The 27,731-nt window shown below is 52.6% G+C and overlaps 1 protein-coding gene across 1 annotated transcript in view; it reads left to right on the top strand.

Annotated features, from left to right (window-relative positions):
* Nucleotides 1-27,731, top strand: part of RET (ret proto-oncogene) — a 53,546-nt gene extending 25,815 nt beyond the window's left edge. The window contains exons 6-20 of the mRNA XM_056120614.1: nucleotides 1,254-1,453; nucleotides 4,193-4,451; nucleotides 5,008-5,133; nucleotides 5,840-5,950; nucleotides 6,651-6,773; nucleotides 7,845-8,101; nucleotides 15,104-15,251; nucleotides 16,658-16,765; nucleotides 18,101-18,333; nucleotides 18,446-18,568; nucleotides 20,403-20,473; nucleotides 22,008-22,145; nucleotides 23,348-23,447; nucleotides 25,586-25,733; nucleotides 27,131-27,731. Of these exons, the coding sequence (XP_055976589.1) occupies nucleotides 1,254-1,453; nucleotides 4,193-4,451; nucleotides 5,008-5,133; nucleotides 5,840-5,950; nucleotides 6,651-6,773; nucleotides 7,845-8,101; nucleotides 15,104-15,251; nucleotides 16,658-16,765; nucleotides 18,101-18,333; nucleotides 18,446-18,568; nucleotides 20,403-20,473; nucleotides 22,008-22,145; nucleotides 23,348-23,447; nucleotides 25,586-25,733; nucleotides 27,131-27,288 (2,303 nt within the window). The 3' untranslated portion in view covers nucleotides 27,289-27,731. The remainder of the gene's footprint in view (nucleotides 1-1,253; nucleotides 1,454-4,192; nucleotides 4,452-5,007; nucleotides 5,134-5,839; nucleotides 5,951-6,650; nucleotides 6,774-7,844; nucleotides 8,102-15,103; nucleotides 15,252-16,657; nucleotides 16,766-18,100; nucleotides 18,334-18,445; nucleotides 18,569-20,402; nucleotides 20,474-22,007; nucleotides 22,146-23,347; nucleotides 23,448-25,585; nucleotides 25,734-27,130) is intronic.

The following is a 27,731-nucleotide window of genomic DNA, read 5'->3' as shown; positions in this document are numbered from 1 at the left end:
CCCTCATGGCCCTCTGGGGGTCCTTGGTGGCTTTCCTCAGCTCTCACATAACCCCACACTCCCCACTTCAGGATTCTTGACAGGCACCTGCTGTCCCACCCTCCAGGTGCCCAGACCCAGCCCGTTCCCCGGTCCCCTCTGCCTGTCAGAGTCTGTGTGCAGTGGCCACTCTGCTCTGCGGCCAGGGATGGGCGTGGGCAGCAGAGGTGCTCCTTCTGCTCTGCTCTTGCTTACACTCTGCCAGGCACCCGCGGGCCCCCTGCGGGAAGGGAGAAAGCCTCTACCTCCCAGCCTCCTGCTGGCTCCCCTGGTCTGTTCTCCGACTCGCCTTCCAAATACCCCACTCACGCTCAACCCTTGTTTTGGTCCTTACCGGTGGAAGATCCCGGAATCCCTGCTGTCCTTAGAACCGCTTTCTGCTAGCCTGACCCTGTCTCACTGGTCCTGACCCCAAAACTTTGGAAGATCCCTCCCTGTGGGAGGGCGGCACCCTCGCCTGTCACTGTATGTGTGGGTGACCTTGACTTTGGCAGCCTCTGTCCCCAAAACCAGAATCCTTACCGCAGCTTATAGCAGGTGCAGGCAGGTGTGTCAGGTCCCGGGGGGTGGGGTTTGGGGGAGTCAGGTCCTCTGGGACTTGCTGCTGTGGAGCGTTCCCTAAGGGAACCATATGGAGTAGCCTTGGTATGGTATAGTCTCCCCTCACACGGGCACCCACAGACACCCACACGCTCAGCGCACGTACATACATGTGCCCACCCCACACGGCAGCATAAGTCCTTCAGACCCCCCATAGGCATGCTCACCCCCATGCCCCAGCCCCCACATGCTCCACCTCACAAACCCCACCCCTCATGCTCTCCCAACATGCACTGCTTCCCCCCTCGCCCCTCACACACCCAGGTTGCCTGCAGCTGAGAGTCCTCCAGACTTCCGGCTCCATTTAGGCCAAAGCAGGTCTAGCTCTGCGTGGGCTCTGGGGTGTGAGCTGTCCTGTGTGGGACGTGCTGGTCTGCATGCACACGTGTAGGGTGTGTGTGCGTGTGTGTACTTGTGTGTGTGCATGCGTGGTACTTGTGTGTGTGCGTACTTGTGTGTGCATGTGCATGCGTGTGTGCGTGTGTGTGTGTGTGTGTGTGTGTGTGTGTGTGTGTGTGTGTGTGTGTTCAGGGTCTGCATCTGCTGGCAAGGTACTGGGTAGATGGCCACTTGGGGTTCCTGGACCTGCAGTCACAGGGGCGTCCCTCCCACAGGGCTGGTTCTCAACCGCAGTGTCCCCATCTCGGAGAGCCACACCCTACAGCTCACTGTGCTGGTCAATGACTCGGACTTCCAGGGCCCAGGGGAGGGCATCCTCCTGCTCCACTTCAACGTGTCCGTGCTGCCCATCAGCCTGCGCCTTCCCAGCCCCTACGCCTTCACTGTCAGCAGGAGGGCCAGCCGCTTTGCCCAGGTGAGCTCCCTGCCAGCCCCTCGGGGATTGCAGGTAAGTCTGTGGGCCCCAGGGGAGCCCCAGGAGAGTTCAGTGGGCTGTGTTTTGAGCCTACCATCTTGGTATCTTTAAAAGCATGTTCTGTACACGTTTTAAAGAGCAGCTTCCGGTAAATCTACATACAACGACTTGGAAAGGAATTTCTGGAGGATTATTCGGTCAAAAAAATGGTTTGCAGGGACTGGAGATTAGTACAGGAGTTAATAGCAGTTTCCTTACAAATGACCAACCCTGGCTTCATCCCCGGCACCATATAAAGTCACTCAGGAGTGATCCATGAGTAACACCGGGTATGGCCCCAAACAAGGCAAAATAAAACAAAAGAAATGTTTGCAGAAATTCTGGTTTCGAGTTGACTCCTTTTGCTCTGAAACGAAGTCTGCGGATGGGAATTTGAGAGTTGTATTAACTGCGCCCTCTGCAGGAAACTAGGAAGCACTTCTGCAAGTCCCTCGAGAATGTTTCTTGTGTTTGTCTTTGGAAAATAAGACAGGAAGTGAGAAAAATGAAAATAGTATGCGGTATCAAAGATGTGGAGAAAGGGGTGTGACCCCTTACCTCTTGCCAGTGTTTAGCAGTTGTTGTGCTTTCTCCAGAACAACGATCTTTAACCTTGCACAACCACGGGGCAGCACTGAATCACAGGACAGCTGTGGTCTGCGGACAGTTCTTGAAGCCCACTGTTTAGAAAGTTTCTCTTTTTTGTTTTTTTACCACACCCTGCTGGTGTTCAGGGGCTACTCCTAGCTCTTGGGGGTCGCTGCTGACAGTGCTCAGGGACTGGGCAGGGGCAGAGCTGGAATACCGGACTCCAGCGAGTGAAGCCTGTGCTCCGGCCCTTTGAAGGCTATCTCCCCAGCCATCAGAATGTTGCTCTGGGGCACTTGGGAGCACTCGGGAAAGTTTACTTGCGGTCATGGTGCTTTTATTGAGCACGTGATTTTTCCCAAGTGGAGCAGCTGCAAATACATGTTCTCCAGAATTTACAGAGAGCTATCTTCTCTGATTCCTGTGGCATTGGCATTGTCCTTTTTTATTTGTTTTTCTCATTGTGGAGGCCACACCGGCTGTGCCCAGGGGTTACTCATGACTCTACACTCAGGAATCAGTCTCCTGGAGGATTGAGGGGACAATATAGCATCGAACCTGGGTCAGCTGCACTCAAGGCAAGGGCCCTGCCCACTGTACCCCAGCTTTGCCACGTTACTTCCTCCTACTCCAATGGATATGGGACTCTCCTTTGAACATATCCAAGCTGCCTGACCTAGCAGCACCCCTAACTCCCAGCCTTTCATGGATGTGGAAGTCAGGGACAGTTTGGAGAACAAGACTGGGGGCCCTGGGGCTGGAGCGATAGAACCGCGGGTAGAGCGTTTGCCTTGCACGTGGCCCACCTGGGTTTGATTCCCAGCATCCCATATGGTCCCCCAAGCACCGACAGGAGTAATTCCTGAGTGCAGGAGCCTGGAGTAACCCCTGAACATTGCCGGGTGTGACCTAAAAAGAAAAAAGTAGACTGGGGGCCCTGAGGGACTTCCCAGGGGAGTTAAGCTAAGCTGGGTGGCTGAAGTCAGGTCACCTGTTTTCTAGAGGACTCACGAGACCTCCGGTGCCCAGAGTCCCACAGCCCAGCTTTGACTTATTCTGCCCAGTTTCCATTCTTGTCATCAGAGGAGAGTGACCATGGCCCCATGGAAGCTCCCCCCGGAGAGGATGGGAATCGCCTTGTACAGGATGCAACCAGAGACCTAGAAGGCTGGTTTGGTTGCAGGGTGAGACGAGGGCTTAGCCTGGTCCTTCCCTGTCCCCAGCAGAGCCTCCAAGGACCTGTGTGGAGGTGGATAGGGCCCCACCCCATGCTTCCCCACACCTTTGAACCCATCTTGACTAGCTAGTGCTCCAGCAGGAGCTGTAAAACTCATACTGTGTTTTTGTGGTTTTGTCATTTTTGGCTTTGGGGGCCACACCGGGCACTGCTTAGGAGGACTTACTCCTGGCTCTGTGCTCAAGGATCACTCTGGCAGTGCTGGGGTGGGAAGCCGTATGGGGTCCAGGGGTCATACTGGGGTCTGTTACATACACGGCAAATGTTTTATCCCCCTGACTGTTCCTCTGGCCCAGCAACCCTCATTCTTAGCTTGAGTAGCCAAGGGATAAAAGAGAGTCAGTCCAGCTTCCCAAGGCCAGTTCTCCGTGCCTGCAGATATCTAGCACCCTGTTTCCAAGGGGTTCCGGTCAGTGTCCCAGGAATGCCCCCAAAGCCCTATAGGACCAAGGACCCTGCTGCAGACATGGTATGGCTGGTGATGCGCTGGACCCGGGTGACCTCCCCAACCCTTGTACTAAGGATGGCAACTGGCCTGGCCGAAAGCATCCAGGGGTCAAGAGTGAGGGTCAGAATTTGTGCAGAATGGTCCAGTGAGTGGGGATGAACTGGGCGAGTCCGCCTCTTTCCAGAGGAGTCCCCCAGCCCAGACACGGGGTTCTTGTGCTCTCCAGGAGCAGCGCGTGCTAGGGTGGGAGGTTGATGGGCTGGACAGGGAAGGTACAGACATGTGATTCCCACAGCACAGACAGTGAAGGGTCCCGTGCAGGGACCGCGGGGAGTGAAAGCCCAGAGCCCGGTGGGTGGTGGCGTGGGACCTGTGGTGCCCAGTGGGCAACCCTCCAGCCAAGCCCCCACCCTGTGCCCACACCCAGGTTGGAAAAGTATGTGTGGAAAACTGCGGGGAGTTCAGCGGCATCCACGTGCTGTACAAGCTCCAGGCGGCCAGCGCCAACTGCAGTGCCCTGGGCGTGCTCACCTCCGCCGAGGACTCCTCAGGGCTCCTGTTCGTGAACGACACTGAGGCTCTGCGGCGACCCGAGTGTGCCCAGCTACAGTACACGGTGGTGGCCGCCGACCGCGCCACCCGCAGGCAGACCCAGGCCACGCTCACGGCCACCGTGGAGGGGACGTGTGAGTGACGGCTCCCCGGATGGGGTGGTGGCAGAGCAAAGCCCTGGAAAGGCCTGGTCCTGTTCCCTCTCACCCATACCCCACCCCAGGACCCCAGACTCCTTCTCCGTGATGAGAGTGATTTACATGGGGCTCAGCCAGGCTGGGTGGACAATGCAGGCTGACTGGACCAGTAGCTGTCCAGCTCCCCGAGCCCCCTACCGTGGGCCCTGCCTTAGCACTGCCCACAGGAATACAGGACACGGTGACCTTGTGATTCAGTCCATGGGGAAGAATTCTAGGGGCACGACTGTGCCCCCGTGCAGAATCGCTGAGAGGTTCTTCAGAATGTGAGCAGCTTCCGGAAGGAGCACACCCATGTGCCCCTTGTTTGACATTCGGGTGTCACTGTGTGTCCTTGACCCAGCCTGGCCATGACATCTCTCTTCACACTTGTCCCAGTCCAGTAGCTGCCCCCGTGTTATGACTCTCTTGCCCCCTCCCCATTCCCAGGGGGCCCATTCCCTTACCAGTACCGAGGATGCCCGCCCCCTGACCTCTCTCCTGCCGCCTCCAGATGTGCCTGAGGAGCTGGACTGCCCCAGGTCGTGTGCAGTGAGCAAGCGGCGGCTGGAGTGTGAGGAGTGCGGCGGGCTGGGTGCTCCGAGTGGCCGGTGCGAGTGGAGGCAGGGAGACGGCAGAGGTAGGCCCCTGGACAGGCCGCTGTGGGGGTGACCCTGTCCTCCAGTGTGAAGCCTGGAAACGGGGCACAGGAGTGCAGCTGCAGGTACAGAGGCCACTGACCTCCTACGGCAGGACCAGGCTGGGGAGGGTCCATCAAAGCTAGGATGTGCTGGAGACAGGCCGTTCCGGGGAGTCCTTGGTCAGTGTCCTGAGCCCACATGGCCAGCACCAGCCCCTCACATAGCCCCAAGAAAAACACTCCCTAGGGCGGCAGGCAAAGGGTCCTGGCCCCTCTAGCCCCTTCGTTGATGGTTCTGGGATGACCCAGTCCCCTTCCTCCCCTCGGGACTTCCCTGGACCCGCATGCTCCCCAGAATAGCCCTGCTTGCTCGGCTGGAGGCTCTTTGTCGTTGCTTGAATCTCTTTGGGGTTTTTAACAAATTGTTTTTTTTGGGGGGAGCAGAATGGGAGGTTTGGGTCGTACCCACCTGTGCTCAGGATCTATTCCTGGCTCTGTGCTCAGGGATGACCCCTGGCACTGCTCAGGGGCCCATATATGTTGCTGGGGGTGGAACCAGGGCTGGTTGCATGCCCTACCCACTGTACTATCTTTCCGGACACTGCATGAGTCCTGGAAGGGGCACTGTGGCCTCAGGAGCCCCGGGGTGCCCCCACTCCTGGCTCCAGTCATCTCCACCTGGAAGTGACCGCCCTCTGTGTCGTAGGGATCACCCGGAACTTCTCTACCTGCTCCCCCAGCATCAAGACGTGTCCCGATGGCCGCTGCGATGCCGTGGAGAACAGAGACCTCAACATCTGCCCCCAGGACTGCCTCCGTAAGCAGCTAGGGGGCGCCTGCGCCGTCCTCATGAGCTGGCACAGGCCCAGTGTGGGAGTGGGTGAGCCTCCCCCACGCCCCCGAGTGGCTGCGTGCCTGGGTTTATGCGCTGAGAGCATTTGAACATTTCATGGCAGTGAAGAACTCTGCACACACACACACACACACACACACCCCGACTGTGCCACCTGGTGGCCTAACATCCACAGGGTCTCTCTGGCCACCTCGGATGGGTGCAGTTTGATACACGCCCACTTTTGCTGCCTCTGATGCATCTCTTTAGAGTAATCTTGTGTGAACCACCCCAAACATCCTGGAAAGCTGAAGTTTTTTTGGGGGGGAAGGCACCCCGAATTATATTCAAGGGTTACTCCTGACTCTGCTCAGAAATCACTTCTGGTGGGCTCAGGTGACCAAACCGAGGTCAGCTACATGCAAAGCAAGGCCCTACCCGCTGTACTATTTCTCCACCCTGGAAGTTGGGTTCTTCTGCCCACCCCTCCCCCACCAGTCCCTGCTCTCCCCTTACCCTCTTCGGCCCGTGGCCAGGGAGCTGGCCTGAAGCAGGGGTGGTCATGGCCCCAGGACTCGAGAACTCAGGGCATTCACACTCTGTCATGCGTGGGGAGGGCCAGACTGGCAGGAGACCCCGAGGCTCAGCAGACTGTTCCAGTGGCTGCTTCTGCTTTTGTCTCCAGGGGGCGGCAACATCGTTGGTGGGCATGAGCCAGGGGAGCGTCGTGGCATCAAAGCCGGCTTTGGCATCTGCAACTGCTTCCCAGACGACAAGAAGTGCTTCTGCGAGCCGGAGGACAGCCAGGGTGAGTGGAGGCCGGCGCTGTCTGCCGGGGCCACTCCCCAGCCCCCACCCCCAGCCAGCAAGGGAGGCAGTGGCAGGACAGCTTGGCAAACCCGGGACACCCACGTCCTCCTTCCCTGTGGTCCTCAGTTTCCCCATCTGAGCAAGCAGGGATGGGGTTCCTTCTGGGTTGGAATTTGAGATCTTCCAGCCAGCAACTCCTGCACACACACACACACACACACACACACACACACACACACACACACTGCTCCCATGAGGGACTGTGGTGATCCCACAGCACTGGCCATCTGGCTAGATCCTTCCATCCCAGCCAGAGCCCCCCAGTCCTCTTCTTGGGGCAGTTGGGGGTGGCGCCTGGGAGCTTTCCTTCCCAAGTTTGAGCGGATACTCCAGAGAGCTGAGTTCTTCCCACACAGCCCTAGATCTGGGGCACTGCTCCAGAGTCCTCAGGAAGGGGCTGGAACGATAGCAGAGCGGGTAGGGAGTTTGCCTTGCATGCGGCCTACCCGATTCAATTCCCAGCATCTCATGGTCCCCTGAGCACCGCTAGCAGTAATTCCTGAGTGCACAGCTAGGAGTAACCCCTGTGCATTGGTGTGACCCAAAAAGCCAAAAAAAAGAAACCAGAGTCCTCAGGGAATGGGATTGGGGGTAGAAGGGATGGAGTACAGTCCCTCCTACAATTCTTGGCCAAAAAGTTCAGTGCAAGACCCTGAGGGTGTGATGCTGGGGGCCTCCAGGGGCCACACTCCCTGTAGCACTTCTGTCCCCTTTTTCCATAAAAAAGGTACGAAAGACATTTGAAGCAGGGAGACCTTCCTCTCCTTAACCGGGACATTTCTCTGGCTGGTGCCACAGGTGCACAGCCTCTGCCGTGGGACCTCAGGTGGCTACTTGACCTTGCGGTGCCTCGTGTGGCATCACGAGAAGGTGCTGAGGGTCTCCAGGCCTGCAGTGTGGGGCACTGTTGGGGTGGGACTGATCCTCGCACCTTCACACCGGGCTGCCCTGTGGGCCACCGCACCAGGTGGAGGAATGTCCCTCCCCTCACGGCCACCCCTGCCCACAGAGCTGCTGTGTGACGAGCTTTGCCGCATGGTGGTCGTGGCGGCCGTGCTCTGCTCCCTGATCGCGTCGGTGCTGCTGGCCATCTTCTGCATCCATCGCTTCCACAAGAACGCCCCCAAGCCGCCCATCGCCTCGGCCGAGATGACCTTCCGCCGGCCCACCCAGGCCTTCCCTGTCAGCTACTCCTCGTCCGGCGCCCGCCGGCCCTCGCTCGACTCCATGGAGAACCAGGTCTCTGTGGATGCCTTCAAGATCCCGGTGAGGTTCCACGCGGGGGCCCCTAGGGAGGCCCCGGCAAAGGCTTCTCAGCTCTGTCTTAGGGAGCAGGAGGGCAGGAGTCTTGTCTTCCAGGAATCCCACACCCTCAGGGGCCTGTGACACCTCATGTCCTTGAGGAGGCCCAGAACATTCCATCCACCTGTGCTGGTGGCCAGGCCACAGGCTGTGAGCACTCAGCACGGGGTGGAAAGAGTGGGTGCTCCGAGAGAGACGGCGGGGAGCACACTCTGAGCTTCCCGGGCCAGGAACTGGTGCTTTGCGGACCCCCTGAGGAAGATGGAGATTGTGTTCCCTGTGGACAGGGCTTGTGCAGAGGAACACAAATTCCATCAGCGGCCACTTTCTAGTCGAGGGATCTGGGTAGAAAGTGGAAGCACCAGAACAAGGCACTGGACAAGACACAGGCTGAGAGGTGGTGGCAGGAGAGAGTCCAGTGGTGAGGGAGTGCTGAGGGGGAACACGGGGCCCATGGGGGCAGCCGTAGTGGAGCGAAGCTGGAGACTGTGGAATCTCAGGCTGGTGAAGGAACCAGCCCAAACCTCCTCTCCATGGTGGTCCTGGGCCTGGATCAGCATTTCCACCGGGCACTTCCCTTGCTGAGGGTCTGGTCCCGAGAGCACTTCTCGGAGGTGGGTGCCTCTGCAGCCTCACTTGACAATTTCCTACTCTCATCAATCAGTTGCCAGAGATTGAGCCCTGCGCCATCCCCCATCTCTGAGCTGGCTGGGAAGTGCCCAGGAGAAGTGAGCCCAAGCACCCAGCCCCTCCACCCCCGTCCCCACCATCTACCCAGTGCTGACCAGCTGGGGGCCACGACTTCAGTTTTCTCTTATATAAAATGGGGGCAGGGGGCGATTATTTGTTGGTTGGTTGTTTGGGCTAGCTGTGCTCAGGGTTTACTCCTGACTGTGTACTCCTGACAGAACTCAGGAGACCCTGTGGGGTGCCGGGCATCCAATCTGAGTCAGCCACATGCAAAGCGAACACCTCACCTGCTTTACTCTCTGTTGGCCCCTGGGAGGGATTGATTTTTAATGTTGCTGTTGTTTTTTTTTTTCTTAGAATTTCTTCCTGCTGGTTTTGTTTTCTTTTTTCACAAGTAAAACCTGACACCTTCTTTATACCTTTACTTTCGTCTCCCTCCTCCCCCAGGTAACCTTAGCTCTGTTGTTAAGGTTTATGATTTATTATTTTATTTCTTGTTTTCTGCCTTACATCATACCGTTGGGCGAGGTCATCCAGAACTTGCCTTTTATCCTCTTCACCTACTTCACTTCTCACAATATTCCTTGAACGCCCTTTATTTTGCTGCAAAGGACAACATTTCAGCTTACATTTTTTAGAGAGCTGAGTAGTATTTCATTGTATAAATGTGCTGCAGCTTTATCCAGTCATCCGCCAACAGAAACTTTGGTTGCTCTCATATTTGAGCTATTATAAATAATGCTGCAATGAACATCAGTGTGGATCGAACTTGTAGTGTTAACCTTTTCACATTATTTCTTTTATAAAGAAAACATTTGGGGGCTGGAGAAATAGACTAGATAAACTTGCCTTGCAACTGAGTTCAATCTACAGTACCCATATGGTCCCTCAGTCCTCCAGGAGTGATCCCTGAACTCAGAGTCAGGAATAAACCCTAAGCACTGCCAAGAGTCCTCCTACCCCAACCCACCCCAAAAATACATATCATTTTCTTGAGGATTTACAATACTGTTATTATTCTTTTCATGTCTACATCACTCCAACCACATCTATCACCAGAGTCTCCTTCCTCCATCAGGGTCCCTGGGACCCTCCCATTCCCTTCCCTTATAAGCTCAGTTCTGTAGACAAAATCTTCAGTTCCAATGTCTTTAGCCATGTGTCATTCCCTTATTATGTCTTTTTTTATCCCATGTATGGGAGTTTTTAAATTAATTTTTAAAAAAATTTAAATGTATGTGTGTATGAGGTGGTGACGTGTTGTACACACATACAGATGAATAGAACTGAACTACTAAAATTCCACACCATTGTAAATCAGTGATAAAATAAATCAGCTGATAAAATATTTCTCAAAACTGCATGTTTGTGTAGGTATATAAATTTTTAATTTAATATTATGAATAATTCTTATGATAATACATTTTAAAATTTACATGAGATAGCTAAGTCCTACAAATGTAAAATTTAGTAAGATTGAGAAGAATTAAGAAAAATGTAAGAGGAAATCTAAATAGGCCTATGAAAGTGTATAAGTGTGAGTATATAAGTGTGTTTTATCCTCAGGAAGGGAATATTGGTTTTATGTTAGAAAAATATAATACTCATGCTGCTTAATCATTTGTATTAGTAAGCAAAAGATTGTAGTAAAAATATCAATGGACATAAAAAGTAAACACCTGATCAGACATAGAACACCCAATATAAATGAAATCCAATTCATTATTGAAAATGTATAAAATTACTCATCAAGCTAGGCATAAATAAACTTTCTTAATCTAGTAGAGGGCAACGGTAAACTCCATGAATGAATACCATACTCCATACCAAGTGCTGAGAAGTTTGTCTTGTCTTCAGAGAAGCTTCTTGAACGTTTCTTGCAAAACTAGTTTCTTGGCTATGAATTCCATAAACTGTTATCTGTCTCTGAAGCTCGGTATCCTTCCTTCAAATCTGAATGGTTTCAACTGGATAGCGTATTCTTGGTGAAGCATTCGTGTCATTCAATTTTTATACTACATTCCTCCATTCTTTTCTGATTCCTTGAGTCTCATTTGCTATATCTACTGTGAATCTTAAAGAAGCCCTCTGAATGTAATTTCCTTTTTTTTTAAAAAATATCTGTGCTTTCAATATTCATCTCTGTCTTTCGCTCTTTTCTTTCTGACTACAAAGTGTCTTGCTATTTTTCTGTTTGAGTCTGTTTTTGCTGGGAGCCTTTGGGCATCTTGGATCTGGTTTGCCTATATTCCTCAACTTGGGGAAATTCTTATCTGTGGTTGCTTTAAGTTTTGGATCTTCATCAATTGCACCTCTCTGTTCTTCAGGGGCTCTGATGATTTTCATGGATTCATCCCATACTCGTCTGGTGTGCTGTTCATTCATCTTCAGACTTCTCTCCATCTTCTGTTATTTTCTATAAGTTTCCTCCATCTTATCTTGGAACTTCTTGATCTTTTTCTTAACTACTTCTTCAGCTCAGACCTTTTATTGAGGTTTTTATACCACAGTCTTCATTTCTAAAATTGTAATTTTGTCATATTGGCTCTTATACTTTGTTGCACTCTGCTGATGGCTGACTGCAGTCTTTTCTGAGAGCTCATTAAGCGTCTTCACCAAGGTGTCACTGAAGTCATTCTCTGAGGATTTACTGAGCTAGTTGAGACTTCCGTGTTACTGTTTTCACCCGTTGAACATGGTGGGCTTCTGTGAGTCTTTGCCATCGGGGAAGCTGATGCCCAGCTTCATGTGCAGTTCTGTAGAGGTGGAACTGGGCCTGTTGATATGGCGGAGGCCAGACAGGGGGTATGCAGGAAACTGGCCGGAAGGCAGAGGAGTCTACCTCCGGTTCTAAAAAAGCCTTGAAGATGTCAGCTGGGATATTAATCTCACCTGATAGAGTGGGGGGAGCGAGCAAAGGATCAGGAGATGTCTGTTTTCACTTTCTTTGAATAGATACCCAGAAATGGAATTGCTGGATCGTAGGGCAGTTCTATATTTAGCATCTTTTTTTTGAGGGGGGGGCGGCAAAGAGGTCACATTTCAGCAGTGATCAGATCTTACTCTTGACTCTGTGCCCAGGGATCATTCTGATGGGTTCAGAGACCATATAGGGTGCCGGGAATCAAAACCTGGACAGCCACATGCAAGGCAAACACTCTACCCACTGAACTACCACTCCAGACCCTATCTTTTCTTGAGAAGGTTCCATGAACACTGTGAACACTGTCCTCCCGTTGTTCATCGATTTGCTCGAGCGGGCCCAGTAACGTCTCCATTGGAGACTTTGTTGTTACTGTGTTTGGCATATCGAATACGTCACGAGGGGCTTGCCAGGCTCTGCCGTGTGGGCGAGATACTCTCGGTAGCTTGCCGGGCTCTCTGAGAGGGGCGGAGGAATCAAACTCGGGTCGGCCATGTTGGCTGCGTGCAAGGCAAACGCCCTACCGCTAAGTTTTCCAAAATGGTTGAATCAATTTATATTCCCACCATAGTGCATGAGAGTTCCTTTTACTTTACATGCTGTCCAGCCCTTGGTTTTCAGTTCCTGCTTCATTAATTTTCACCCTTATTTTTGCTGCTTCTTTACTTCTACTAATGTTTGGCTTTATTGTGCTTTTTACAGTGACTTGGCTATCAGGTTAAAGTGTATACTTATGTTTTTTTTATTCTTTATAATGGTCTGTATTATTAGCTTACCTTGTATCACTTTTGCTGTTCCTATAGGTTTGATTACTTGTATTTTCACTTTCCTCCGGTATCTTTTAAATTTTGGCTTCAGTTTCCTGATTAACTCTATGATTGTTGAGAAACATATTGCTTATTCTCTATATATTTGAAGTTTTTCTGTTTTTTTAGATGTTTTGGCCTTGAGATCAGGACAAGTGCTTTGTAGAATTTCAGTCTTCATAAATTGATTGATACTTGTTTTGTACCAGCATATGGCCTTTCCTTGAAAAAAGTAAATTCAGCTGTTTGGGGGTGAAATGCTCTATATAAATGTCTATTAAGCCCATCTGTTCTAGTTCATCATTTAAGGCTATTCTTTCTTTATTTTTTCTCCGTTTAGTTACTCTCTTAGCTTCCTGCTATTTGTATTACTGTCAATATCATTCTTTCATTGTGTTAATAATTGCTTAATATATTTGGATGCTCTTTTGGTACATGTATGTCAATAAGTGCAATAGCTGCTTATATTTATAGCTGTTTATCCTTTTTATTTTATAAACTTTTAATTTATGATAAAACTGACATTATATACTGTCAACCCTTATCTCTTAGTACTTTTTTAACCTGGAATTCCTATGTTTTGTCAGAACAGCTGAACCTGTCTTTTTAAAACTGTCATTCCCTAGTGGGATTGTTATCCAACCTTTAAATTTGAGCCTCTGTTTCTCTTAGACTCCAAGACATATTTTTTTCTGCATAGCAAAAAGTTGGATTTTTTAAAATCTGCTCATCTCAACTACCCTCTTAATTAGAAAATGAAGACCATTGACATTGTAATTTTTGAAAGTTAAATATTTGTTGCCATCTTAATTGGTTTTTTTATGGTGTTCTCTTGATTTGTCATTCTTTTTTTATGATTCCTCTCATATTTTAAAAATCATCCCTTTTTGTGCTTGAGTTCCTTCACTAGTTTCTTACATTTTTCTTATGAAAATGTTTGGATGTGGAGCCCGGTTACTATGGTGCCTGCTGCTTTATATACTCTCTGACGCTTTTGTGCCTGCTAAAATTGGTTGGAGGTGTGGTGCCAACACAGGTAGAAGCCAGGGCAGTGGGGAGCAGTGGGGTTCCTGTTGGAAGGTCAGTACCAAGGGGCTGCTGGGATCTGAGTGGAGGCGGGCAGGATCTGCTCTTTCTCTTCTGGAGGGCGATTCCACAGTCCCCACTTTCCCAGCTGCTCCATGTTTTGCTGCTCCATCAATTATCCCTCTGATCCCTCCCCAGATATTTCCCAGGAGTATAGAGCAGAGGAGAGCAAAGGGAAACTCTGTTTTGGACTTCGGTCAGGGCCAGTTTCCACCATAGTCACAGGTGGATGCCGGGAGGTAGAAGAAGTTCATCCTACAGGTGCTGTCAGTAAAAATTATGTCCCCTACATGCTTTTGCACTGGGGGTTGTCAGCTCTCACTGGAGGCAGGAAGCATCATAATTGAATATAGTCCCTGAGCATGGCTAGAACACAGTTTTTTGGTTGTTTTTTGTGTGTGGGAGGGGAGAGGGGATGGCCACACTCAACGGTGCTCAGAGCTCTACACTCAGAAATCACTCAGGGAGCCACCTGGGGTGCCAGGGATTGAACCTGGATGGCCGTGTGCAAGGCAAACACCTGCCCATTGTATTCTCTCTGGCCCTAATAATTGAACTCTTTTTTTCTTCACTTTGGGCCACACCTGGCAGGACTCAGGGGACCAGAAGTGGTGCCAGGGATCAAACTAGGGTTGGTCACATGCAAGGCAGGCACTTTCTGCCCATTGTATTGTCTCTTCCACCCTGTGGCTAGGACCCAGGGAAGCAGCAGGCTAGCTGTGGCGAGGCACCTGGCTCCTCGGTCCAGTTCCAGTAAGCACCACAGTTGCGAGACTCCCCAAGGCTGAACTGTGACTCCCGAGCAGGTGTCTCGCTTGGGCCCATGCTGTCCGTCTCCTCCCGAGAGAGAGGGCCAGACCAGTAGCCACAGGCCTCATTTGCTGGCCTCAAGTCCCCCAGCATTGGGACTCTCTGCCCTTTTACCCCGTCCCTTGGCTGTCTGCTGGCTGTCAGGTGGGAAGCTGGTGCTGGGCCGAGACACGCAGCCACACAGCTCTGCAGCCGTGCCCACAGACGTGTCCACATGCCACAGCTCTCCAGCAGGAAGCCGCCCTGGCCTGGCCCAGCTGAGCTGCTCCCTGGACCAGCACAGCTCCCCATTGACACACAGCTCCGAATCACAGCCTGCATCACACCGTCCCCAGGGCCCCAGGGTCACCTTCTGTCACCTTATGTAGCTCTTCTTCCCCTCTCTGTGGGTTCCTGGTGTCTCATCCATGAAGACGTTGTTCCTTCCTCTCTAACCCCCTTTCCCCATCTACATTTCCTCCCTCTTATCATTGGGTTGCAGGCGTGAAAAGGTAGTCCAGTGCCATTGCTTGTCTGCCATCGCTCCAGACTCCCCATACCCCTAGTAAGCTCAGGTCTGTCTACCAGAGCCTCTCCAGGGAGACTCTTCCTGTCTGCCTTCCCTCTCACCCTTAGAATTTTTTCCCCCTCACTTCTCACTCCCCAATGTAGGAGGATCCAAAGTGGGAATTCCCCCGGAAGAACTTAATTCTTGGGAAAACACTGGGAGAAGGCGAATTTGGGAAAGTGGTCCAGGCAACGGCCTTCCGGCTGAAAGGCAAAGCGGGCTACACCACAGTGGCCGTGAAGATGCTGAAAGGTACCTTCAGGGATGTGCCCCAGGGGTACTGACATGCCTGCAGGTTCCCCGGGGGAGGGGTGGAGTAAGCCCTCTTGGCCCCCCTCCCCAAGGTACTGGTCGGCCTGTGGCCTCCTAAGTGGCCCCTCTCCCCTTGTGAATCTTGGGGACCATTGTCCTTCTTGGGAACCATTGTCCCCAGCATGGATGTCCTGGACTGGGTGGTCCCTAGAGAAAAAGGGTAAAGACTTTCTTCCATTGGAAGGTTCTAGAATGGTGCTGCTCCTGCACCAAGGATGGGTAAAGATCTGAGGGTTTTTTAAAATGTGAAGGTCTTTGAATTTCAGCTGACAGCTTTCCCCACCCCAGTCTGGCCATACTTTCCTCTTGAGCAGCTTCTGCCAGGGGCCTGGTAGGAGAAAGTCCCTACCCAGCCCCCACCCACCCCCACCCCCATCAGGGTGGCCCCCATCCTGCCCACTCCCCAGCAGCCTGCAGAGAGCCTGCCACATGCTGTGGAGTGGTCGTACCCGAGTTTGGTCCTGAGGGGACCGCACACACAGCGCAGTTCTCTGCAGTCTTGGCAGGTGACCCTCTCCCAGGGACCCTGTGTTTGGGACCCAAGGGACCAAGCCCAGTTACAGTGCTGGTGACCAGAGAGCCAGGATTCACAGGCCCCAGTGTAGCGATTGGGGAAAGGGGTGCTCTGGGTGCTTCCCCAGGCCCAAAATGGGTCTCTCCAGGACCATGACACCATATGACCCTGGCCCCTGTCATCTGTGTGTGGGCTTTGAGGTCCTAGCCCACCCGGCTCCCAGATGTTCTTGTACTCTGGGGCATGTGTGTGGCCAGGGAAGATGATGTGGCACAGCCAGGGACAAGTGTGGAACAGCTGACCCAGAAGAGGCAGCAGCTCCATACCCAGCCACTGGCCAGAGCCATGGTGCTACCTGCCCGGGACACTGGACACTTACCTCCCGTGAAGTCCACTGGGCCTCCCTTCTCCTTCCCTTCACCCCTGTACTGTGGGGTGCATGGTCCTTGGGGAAGCCCCTCACCTTCCCAGGAGGATTCATGGGGCCATTTCAGCACAGTCTTGAAGGAGGGTAGTAGCAGGAAATGAATACCACGGAGGCCACTCTCGGGAAAATCCCGCCCATGTGAATGTTTGCTCCTGGAGCTTTTTCTCCCCAGGGGCAGCAGAGACCACCATCAAACCCCCACAGAAGGGAAGGCCTGAGCATTGCAGGGGGCGGGGAGGGGGGGTGTCCATTGGTCCTTTTATGAAGCTGGGTTTGGGCATCTGTGAAAAGAGGTAACAGGGTCAGTGCATGCCCCTGTTCTGGCTCCTGTGACCCCACAGGGCTCCTGAAGGTGTTTCGGGGGAGGAGGCCCCATCTACATCCTGCTGTCTCTCTGCATTTCAGAAAACGCCTCCCCAAGCGAGCTGCGGGATCTGCTGTCCGAATTCAACCTCCTGAAGCAGGTCAACCACCCCCAGGTCATCAAGCTCTACGGGGCCTGCAGCCAGGACGGTGAGGCCCGTTGGAACAAGAAGCCACAGGGCACAGGGGACTCCAGGCTGCCATTTCTCCTACTTCCCAGACAGAATACAGATTCAGGACTATACCTTGGGCAGACAACAGCAGTGGACAGGTGGCTGGTGTGTGCAGAGCCAGGCCCTCTGCCTGCAGCCGGTCCGAGGGAATAGCAAGGCATGATGGCAGTGTGCGGGGTCATGCCTTGCATGCACCTGATATCTGGTACCACTTGGCCTCCTGAGCTTTTCTGGGTGTAAACCTAGAAGTCCCCTAGCAATCCTGGCTTTGGCCCTGGTGGTCTCTTGGCCTGTCCTCTCTCCCAGTCTGTATTCCATCCTTCTGGACGTGTGGGCTCTCTGGCCTAGAGAATGCATCCTGCTGTGTGGGGGGCCAGGGGTGGGGGGATAGTGAGGGGCTGTAGGGCCCTCCCTTCACAGTGAGTAGTGTCCCTGAGCCTGCTGGGGCTGCTCTGTAGCACCCAGTTGTCAGCACGCACTCCAGGCAGAGAGTCCCCAAGACAAGAAACCCCAGAAATGAATTAGGTATGCCAAGGCACCCAGGTGACCCTGGTCTCAGCCCTGCAAGGCCAAGGCATTGCCATCATTCCTTCTGTGAGGACTCAGCCTGGGCTGGTGACTTCCAAATCCACTGCTCCTCTGCGTGTGTGTCTGTGTGTGGCTGAGATACTAGGAGGCCACAGAGAGGACAGCAGAGATGACGGTCAGCCCCTGCAGGACTCGGGACTATACCTAAGGCAGACAGCAGCAGGCAGGCAGCTGAGTGCAGACCCAGAACCTCTGCCTGCAGCCAGACTGAGGAGTAGCAAGGCATGATGGGAAAGTGCAGCATCGTGCCTTGCGTGCACCTGATGCCTGGTACCACTTGGTCTCCTGAGCATTTCTGGGTGTAGACCTAGAAGCCCTCAGCAACCCAGATGGTCTCCAGCTCCAGCTCCAGCTCCACAAGTGGCACTGCAGCCTTGGGCTCTAGCATTGAGCCTCAAGCCCATTGGCCGAGTGTTGCTGCCAGTGACCCCCAACCATCCCCAGCACTGCGCCCAAATAAGGCGCTATGTCCTAGCGGCCAGGGGTGCCTCCCAGAGCAGCAGAGTGCTGAGGTCTCTTGCCTTGGACCACCCCCTCGCCTTCCTCCCCCTCCGGGAAACAGTCATGCACAGCTGCCCCACAAAGCAGCTACTTCTGCAGCCGGGGCGGGCGGAGAAGCAGGCTCTGTCTGTCTGCGCGGCTGCCAGTAGGGGGCATGGAAGCCAGCCAGTGTCTGTCTATGGCTCAGAGCTGGCCTGATCTCTGGGCCCATGTCCACCCGCAGGGCCGCTCCTCCTCATCGTGGAGTACGCTAAGTACGGCTCCCTGCGGGGCTTCCTCCGGGAGAGCCGCAAAGCGGGGCCAGGCTACGTGGGCGGCAGCAGCAGCGGGGGCAGCCGGGGCAGCCGCAACTCCAGCTACCTGGACAACCCGGATGAGCGGGCGCTGACCATGGGCGACCTCATCTCTTTTGCCTGGCAGATCTCTCGGGGCATGCAGTACCTGGCCGAGATGAAGGTGAGCAGTGGCCCAGCCTAGCCCCCACCCCATTCCCGGGTCACCCCTCCTCCCTCTGCCACCTGCCATGGGGTCCCAGGTTTGTGAGCTCCCGACGCTGTCTTCCTCACAGCTCGTTCATCGGGACCTGGCGGCCAGGAACGTCCTGGTCGCTGAGGGCCGGAAGATGAAGATTTCAGATTTTGGCCTGTCCCGAGACGTCTATGAAGAGGACTCCTATGTCAAGAGGAGCAAGGTACCAGGTTTTGGGGTGCTGGTCCAGAGATTCTCAACTGGGGTGGTAGGGAGCGGGGTTGACAGGAGTCAGGGATCCTACAGGGCCCTTAGAACATCTGGAGAAGGTAAAGCAGAGTGTTAGGCTCTAACCTACTTTTAACCCTCACCTCCAAACTCTTCCTCATTCTCGACCCGCAGAGATACCCCGTCCTGGTTTAAGACTCAGCCCTTGTCCCTAAATGCCACATCCACCCCTTTCAGAAAGACTCCCACTGGGTCCCTGGGGCCCTGGAGCTTCTCTGGCTTTGAATCCACATCCCTGCTGAAGGTCACCCAGTCCCTTGGAAATGCCATTTCTCTTCTCTGCACTTAGTTCCTCTTGCTTCTACTGCAGGAAAGGTCACTGCTCCCTCTCTGTGTGATGTAAGCTCTCTATTTAAAGAAGAGTAGAGAAATAACCTGAGCTTGGCGGGCGTTCTTTATAAAAAGGAATGAACCACTTTGCCCCTGAGGGTTTTCTGGGAGTGTATAGAAAGCACAGGGGGAGACCCTTTAGATGGGGTGCAGATAGGGGTCTTGAAAACTTTCTCCAGGTCTCTGAAGCAAGTGGGGGGTGAGACCCCAGATCTGGAAAGCCCTGGCTCCCTGCCGTGGGGTTTGACCCTCTGGGTTTGGTTGTTCTCAGCCCTGTCCTGCAGAGGACCCACACAGAGCAGGCAGGGCCAGCCCCTGGGGTGTTCTCTGCCTGGCATTCAGAGCAGACCAGCTCAAAAGAGGAGAGAGAGTGCAGTTATATCCACTTCAGTTTTGCTCAGAGAGGCAGAGGATGCCCATTGTGTGGAGGGGATCTTTCATTTTTTCCCCGCTTCTGTGCTCGTGGCACATCTGAGAATTGCTGAAAGAACATGGAGGGGGCCATTCCCTGCCCGAAAGGGGGGATGGGCAGAGCCTTTCCCTGCATGCACCATTCCTCCAAAATCACCCTGTGTTCAGGGTCCATGGACAGGCGAAGCACAGACACCCGAGCCTAGGTCCTGCCCCGTGAGTGCAGTCTGCAGGGTCGGCCGTGCCCAAGTCATGCTGCTCAGGACACAAATGCTAAGGGAGGATTTTTAAGAAAAAGGAATTGGCATGCAGCTTGCATTGGAAACCAGTATGCCCAGTCTTTCAAAATTGACTTGTGCTGGAAAACTTAGTTATTGACCTAGGGGTTTCTCCTGGCGCCTGGGAAAGCAGGTGTGAGGTCTGACCCCAGCCTTGCTGATGGGGTCTGGCTCATGGAAGCTGAACCACAGGCCTGGGCATGAAAAGAAAGGAGTAAACCATGCGCAGCCCACCGAACAGTGACACAGGTTGCTCCGAAGAGCCTATAATGTGTTAGTTTGACAGAAATCCCCAATATGAAAAGGCTGGACATTGTGTCCCTCGAATCCCTTCCCCTGAATCCGTTCATCCTCAGAAACCAGGGCCCATCTTGCTCGATGGTGCGTGTGTGGCCCCACTGTTGGGTAGCGCATTTCAGGGTGCTCCTATGACCTAGAACGTGTATCAGTCCCGGAGTTTCTTCTCTGTCATCCTGTGGGCTTCCTGTAGGTGTCCTGTCGGGGCTCGGCCTGCTATCCTCCTCGACAGGGCATCTTGGGCAGAGGAGGCCAGGCCAGCGCCAGGTTGGAGAGTGAAGCAGCTTCTCTGAGCAGGCTGCGGTTCTGTGATCCAGAGCACCCTGGGTGACATCACCCAGCATCCCCCCAGACCCTGCCTTCCTCCACACCCTCCACACCCTGCAACCACCCCCACCCCTGTTCCCAGAGTGTCAGGGTGACCTACACAGCCTCCTTGCATTCCCTCTCTAGGGCCGGATTCCAGTTAAATGGATGGCGATCGAGTCCCTCTTCGATCATATCTACACCACCCAGAGTGATGTGTAAGTGTGGGCACTGCTGGTTTCTAGGCTGGAGGGTGTGTGGTGGGGCTGACAGGGCATCTTGACTAGAGAACATTGGCGCTCCACATGCCTTCTGGAGCATGCCAGCCATCCTCAAGGCACCCAAGCTGAGAGGGTATAAGTTCTTCATTCGAGAATGGCTCGAGTCAGGCATGGAGTTTATGGCACTGTGAGGGGTAACTGCAACGCCCCCTCCCTGCCCACCTTACCTCCTCTCTCTCCTTCTCATGCTCTCCATTGCCCTCTCCTCTCTGGGCTCTTGTGGCACACAGGCTCCCTCAGACAGTCCCATCTGTGAGCAGGTTCCCCTGCACTGGTCCCTCCGTACCTGGCAGGGGTGACCTTGATTGAGCCCCAAACTTCTCAGAGATGGGAGACAACATGAGTAAGACGCGATCACTCCCAGGACTGCTGCCGACTTGTTTTTAAGTGCCTGCAGACATGCGTCTCTTGAATCAAGTGGGCCGTGAAAAGTTAATTCTGAAACTGTTTTCATCACCTATTTTCTGGTTACCAAAGTTCACGGTAGGACGATTGGAAAATGCAGAGAAAAGTGTAATGAAGAAACTAATAAAAGTCACTATGGGGCTGGATCTCACTTATTAGTCTTTTTAGTGACTTTTATTAGCAGGTAAGGCACCTATCTGGAACGTGGCCTTCCTAGTTGGATCCCCAGCACTGCACGTACTGCCAGAAGTTATCCCTGAGCACAAAGCCAGGAGTAAGCCCCGGGTACTTCTGGGTGTGACACAAATCCTTCCCCCCCCCCCCAAAAAAAAAGGTACTTGATTCTCTAACCTCCCCCACCCTCCATCAAGTAATTATTACTGGTCCTCATGTATATGATTTACTAGTGTTTTTAGTGGTTTGAAGGTATCATTCTTTTTATTAAGTGGATTCCTACAATCATGCTAGTTTGTAATAGTTATTTCCACTTCTCTATAAATTTTCCCCTTACAGCCAGGTATTTTTACCAAGGCAGTGTTTATTTTCTTAGGAGATTTTATTTTATTTTGATTTGGTTTGGTTTGGTTTGGTTTGGTTTGGTTTGGAGCCACACCCAGTGCTAGTCAGAGCTTACTCCTGGCTTTACTGTGCTCAGGCTTTGAACGCAGATCAGCCATATGCAAGGCAAGCACCTTACCTGCTATCTCTCTGGAGATTTTATGAAATGTCCCAAGTGCACAGGAGGAGTGAGGGAGTTGTGCAAGGAGCCCCATGCCCTCGTCTAGGGTCCCCTGGCCATGTCGCTGCGCTTAGCTGTGAGGCTTCCACACCTCACCTCAGGGCCAGACTCTTGTAACTGTGGAGGGTGAGCTCAGGCCCCAACTCTGGGCTCAATTAGGTGGGGACAGGCTGGCCGGATGCTGACACCTCCTCCATTCCACACCTCTTGGCTGTCAGTGAGACCCTGGGCCCTCCTTTGGCGCTGGGGCCTGCCGGGTCAGTGGCTGCTGTAGGGTGGGCACCGCAGACCGGGCACAGCACCTCACAGGTGTTCTTTCTCCCGCAGGTGGTCCTTCGGGGTTCTGCTGTGGGAGATTGTGACCCTGGGGGGCAACCCATACCCTGGGATCCCTCCGGAGAGGCTCTTCAACCTTCTGAAGACGGGCTACCGGATGGAGCGACCTGACAACTGCAGCGAGGAGATGTGAGCAAGCCCGGGGACCTAGGAAGGCTGGGTGCGAAGGGGGTGGTGGCCCTGCTCAGCCCTTCTGGCCCTGCACAACCTGAGGGTCGGTGCAAGGGGAGCTGGGAGGTGGGTCAGGAGTAAGGCAGAAGTCAGAGGATACTGGGAATCCCATCTGGGGTGGGGAGGACTCTGCTCCCTAGGGCACTTACAGGGTCAAAGGGCAGTGGGATCCAGGGTTCAGGGATAGGGGGTAACAATGTGAAAAGGGGGCCAGAGAGACAATACAGCAGGGAGGCCACTCACCTCACACATGGCTAACTGGGTTTGATCTCTGACAACACACGCTGCCCCCTGAACCCAGCAGGAGTGATCCCTGAGCACAGTCAGAGCAAGCCCCAAGCCCCACCGTGTGGGGCCAAAAAGCAATAACAACAACAAAAAACAAGAGCCGCTTCATATTGAGGAAGCAGCTGGTGTGCACAGTGATCTGTCCCCGGAAGGATCCTGAGGGGAAAGGCAGGTCATTCGGATTGAATCACAGTTTATGTAGATCAGGGAGTGCCAAGACAGGGGCTAGGGGAGCCTGGGCTTTTATTAGCGGGTAAGGCACCTATCTGGAATGTGGCCATCCTATTTGGATCCCCGGCACTGCACATACTGCCAGAAGTTACCCCTGAGCACAGAACCAGGAGTAAGCCCCAGGTACTGCTGGGTGTGACACAAATCCTCCCCCCCACACACACACACAAAAGGTATTTGGTTCTCTAACCTCCCCCACCTCCACCCCCCACCAAGTAATTTCTACTGGTCCTCATGTATATGATTTACTAGTGGCAGACAGGCATAATCGGCACAAGTGCATTGGTCTCCATGCCCCATTCATCTTCCATCAAGCCTTAAAGCACCTGCATTTCCTGTTCAGCTGCTGTTGTTGTGGGCACAGCATCCTGTGGGCTGTTTCCCACTGTCTCTGAAAGAGAAGTGAGAATAAATGTCTCCAAAGAAGGGAGGTGTACAGCCTGCTGGAACACAGCCCCTGGTGCCCTGGGCCCCAAGTGAACCCTCAGACTGTGACTCAGCTCAGAGCAGGATGTCAGCCCCAGAAATAGTGTTAGAATTTGGGAACAGATGCCCCTCTGTTACTCTGGACACAGCACTGGCATGGAGGTGGCATGTTGGTCCCTGGGGCATTATCACTCCCATCTCTGCTTCGTCCCCAGGTACGGTCTCATGTTGCAGTGTTGGAAGCAGGAACCAGACAAGAGACCTGTGTTTGCTGACATTAGCAAAGACCTAGAGAAGATGATGGTGAAGAGCCGAGTGAGTACCCTGAGCTCTGGCAGGGCTGCTCACCCACGACCACTGAACCTGGTGGCAGGGGGATTCCCATCTCAGCTCAGGTCTGAGAAGTCCCCAGTCCCACAGGGGTAGAGTGAGACTGTGTAGGGAAAGACGGGCCCGCATTTTTCCGGGCCAGCAGCAACCCACCCTTATTGATCCCAATCCCCTGGTATTTTCCAAATCATGAGGATTCTCAGCTTGACATTAGAAAGCACTCATCACAGACAGGTGCAGGAGGGAGATAGTCCAAAGACCACCACAACTGCACTGTCAGTCATGGAACAGGAGAAAGCAGGGTAGAGGGGGTGTCCTGAATTCACATCTATGAGGAGCCCAGTGGGGCAAAGGAAAGGACCAGGAAGTGGTGGACTGTGTGGCCTATGGGAGCTGTCACCACAATAAGACCCCTCGCTGCAGCCCAAAAGCAGCTGGGATAGAAGCACCAGCTTGCCAGACCTTGGGAATTTTAAAAGACACTGATGCCAAGTTTCCCAAATTTTATGCTACAACTCTATTTAAATTTCAAAACACCAGTGCAGTGTGTGGGGCCAGAGCGATAGTACAGCAGCTAGGGAGCTTGCCTTACATGCAGCTGACCTGGGATCCCCAGCACTTCATATGGTTCCCCAAACCCCACCAGGAGTGATCTCTGAGCACAGAACCAAGAGTAAGCCTTGAGTACAGCCAGGGGTGGCTTCCCCTTAAAAAATTGCCCAGTGTGGGCCAGACAGAACATGTCGGGGAGGTTAGTTTCAGCCTGGAGTCTCCTGCTTACACTTCTGTAGGTAAATGAGAACGCCAACCAAGTTTCCACTGACATTTATCATCAGCGGTCCTTTCCGTATTCTGTCTCATGCTGGGGAGGTGAGTCAACAAGACAACCACAGAACCACAGTCCAACTCCTTTTGGCTTCTCCTAACATTGGGCGCCTTTCCTTTCCTGAACAGTCTTTCTTACACACACACACACACACACACACACACACACACACACACATACACCAAGATGCATGGTCTAGGATACTTGTAATAAAACCCAGCATCACTGTAGCATTTGGGAAAAGCTTCTGAGTCCTGTAAATGCTGATGGCCCTGAACAAAAGTAATCCAGAGAACCTTCTAGAACAGTACTGAGACTTGGCCATAAAACGCTGTAACTGCTCTTCACATGATTCTCTCAGGCAGTAAGAAGTAGCAGTCACTCGGGACTCACTGTGTTTGGGAGCTGAACAAGCAGAAGCATCCTGTGAAAAACCCACACCCACAAGCTCTAATTGTTCATCTAATTGTTCATTTCCTGTTCTAGAGGAGAACTGCTTAATTTTTTTTCCACACATAACCCCATTTAACCCAAAAAAGCACACCCCACAGGTGAATACCTGGGGTTACCTGGGACACTTCTTTTTCTAGGGGCAAGGGGTACTCAGGGCTGACTCCTTACTCTGCACTCAGGGATCTCTCCTTGAAGGCTTAAGGGACAAAATGGGATGCCAGGGATTGAACCCGGGTCAGCCTCATGTAAGCAGACGCCCTACCCACTGTATTATCCTTCTGGCCTCACACCTGGGATTCTTGACATGATTGGTTTAAGGTTTATTTTTGGCCACCGGGCCCTCAGAAACCTTGTCCGGTTGGTTTGTTGGGTGCCCATTTCTTGGCAACCGCACATTTGGTTACACAGCCCAGTTCCAGATGCTAAGTTCCAGCGCAGTGGTTGGTCTGCAGTGGTGGGTCTGTGCGCACAGCTCCTTAGAAAAGAGCAGAGGTGTCAGCAGGTGGGGATGGCTCCTGATTCTCCCATGAGTCAGGCTTCCCCAAGGGTGAGTAAAAAGGCTGGTCCCCAGAGCTGCAGAGAAATCTCTAGAACATAAAGCTCTAGAATGTAATGTAATTGCTGCTCCCAAGATAGCGATTTACTGGAGGCAATAAGAAAGGTCTTGGAGTAGGTCCATGCAAAGTAGAGGTTCAGTGCTGGGTTTGGACAAGGGACACTAAGGGCTTGTATAGAGGGGGTCAGCTTAGTGGGGTCTGGAACCAGGGCGGCTTTGAGATGGATGGTCAAGGGCATGTCCATGGGCGGCCCAGTCAGGGGGTGACCAGCTTTCTTTCTCTTTCAGGACTATTTGGACCTGGCTGCATCCACACCTTCTGATTCCCTGCTTTATGACGATGGTCTCTCGGAGGAGGAGACACCCCTGGTGGACTGTAATAATGCTCCCCTCCCTCGAGCCCTCCCTTCCACGTGGATTGAAAACAAACTCTATGGTAGAATTTCACATGCATTTACTAGATTCTAGCCATGTTGTTCCTCTCTCTGCACTCTCCTTACTCTCTGTAAAGCTTCCTAAGAATGTTTCTGGTCCGAATGAAACCAAAGTCTGCTCTGAACCTTTCTATTTGTAAATGTCTGACTTTGCATCCATTTACATGCAGGCATTTTTACAAGTATGTGTTTGTGTTTGTTTTTTAAAGGATGTGAAAATAAGTGTAATCACTTCACTGCCCAGCTGTTTAAGATGTAAACAGAAGAAAGAGAGCAGGGCAGAACTCTCAGGGGATAGTGAGAAAATGATGAAGAAGCCATTGCTGGGGTGGGTTTCCAGTCATGGGCCTTTCAGCTTAATTCTGGGGACAAATCTACACAGTCTGAGGAGGCATTTAATATAAAAGGAGAAACCAGCTACATCCTGCCTACACAGAGGGCATAGCCAGTGGATCGCCCACCAGATGCTGTCCAGAGAGGCAGTGACCCCTGGAGGCCCCCCGCTGCCAGAGAGCCCGGCCTTGGCCTCAGTCATGTGTTCATTGTCAAGGAGTGCCTCCCCACCATGGTCCCCCCCACCCCCCCACCCCACCCCTGGTCCTAGCAAACTGCTGTTTTCGCATCCTTTTCATTATGGTGTTTCAGGATGGTTGTCACTTACGAAGTCAGTGCTATAAGCTGGAACAAGTGCTTTTGAAAAAACATAGTTCATGGTGCTGTCAGTTCACAATGGACAGTAAATACGGTTCTTGCCAAAACTCCTTCGTCTTCAATTAAATACATGAAAAAGAAAATTTATTCCTGTTTCCTAACTTCCTTGGTGATTTGGAAATCTTGGAATTGCAAGCAATTTTCAGCCGACCTGGTTCCTTTTGCATGCCTCCTGAGTCGCTATTCCTGGCTGGCTTTGGGTCTAAGTACTGCACGCCATTTGTCCTGTCTGCGCTGTAGGGCTTGCCTGCGTGCGCCCTCGTTTGGGAAGATCCTCTCCGCCCAGTTAGACTCAGACAGAAGATGAGTAGAATAGGCTTCTTTCTGTTAGAGAACTTTTTGTAGATGCTCTCTGCTGCAGTAAACCTCTTTGTACAGCATCTGTGCTGAGCACTCTGCTGCCTTAACCAAAAGTTAAAATGGGTCAACGAATAACAATCAGATTTGAGAGTTTGAAACTCATCAGATAAGTCAAACACAGTCGTTTCCTCTAAGTGACAGTTGCACATACTAATTCCCTAAATCGAACAGTTGATTTGGAAACCTGGAGCCTGAAACCATTTGTGTAATTGGCACAGAAAACACAAGTTTGGTTTGAACCTCAAAGGGAGTTTTGCCAAGGCCTTACTGTCTGCACATGAAGTTGTGGTTCTTCAGTGCAGAACAAATGATCTGTTTTCATTTTTAGGCATGTCAGACCCGAACTGGCCTGAAGAGAGTCCTGTACCACACACGAGAGCCGATGGCACTAACAGTGGGTGTCCACGCTATGCAAATGATAGTGTTTATGCTAACTGGATGGTTTCACCCTCAGCGGCACAGTTAATGGACTCGTTTGATAGTTAACATTTCTTGGTGAAAGGTAATGGACTCACCAGGGGAAGACGCGGGCTTTTTACACTGGCTGGTGATTTTCCCTCCTAGCAGACCTAGTGCACCGGATGAGCATCCTGAGTCCAGTGTGGAAGTGTGCCCTTGCCTTCACGCTCAGCCGTGCCCAGTGTGGGTCTGTGTTTGTTGTAACTGCCGTGCACTCTGCCCACAAGCCTGGGGACCCAAGTCCCTACCTGAACTGTTTGATTTCTCTGGTTGCCACCCAACAAGGCAACACGATTTCAACATGAAGCACATACACACAAAGGCAGCAGGAACCAGATGGATTCCATCCCCCGGTCTGTGCAGCAGAGGTGGGAAAGGCCTGAAGGGGTGCCCTAGCCCTGCCCGGCCTGGAGGGATAGAAGGGCCGAGGAAATGGGTTTCAGCTCAGCCTTGAAATCCTTAGAAATATT

This window comes from Sorex fumeus, unplaced genomic scaffold, assembly GCF_029834395.1.
Source record: "Sorex fumeus unplaced genomic scaffold, SorFum_2.1 ptg000043l, whole genome shotgun sequence".
In the NCBI taxonomy this organism is placed as follows: Eukaryota; Metazoa; Chordata; class Mammalia; order Eulipotyphla; family Soricidae; genus Sorex; species Sorex fumeus.
The sequence above is the reverse complement of the archived record's forward strand: the minus strand, read 5'-3'. Positions and strand labels throughout refer to the sequence as shown.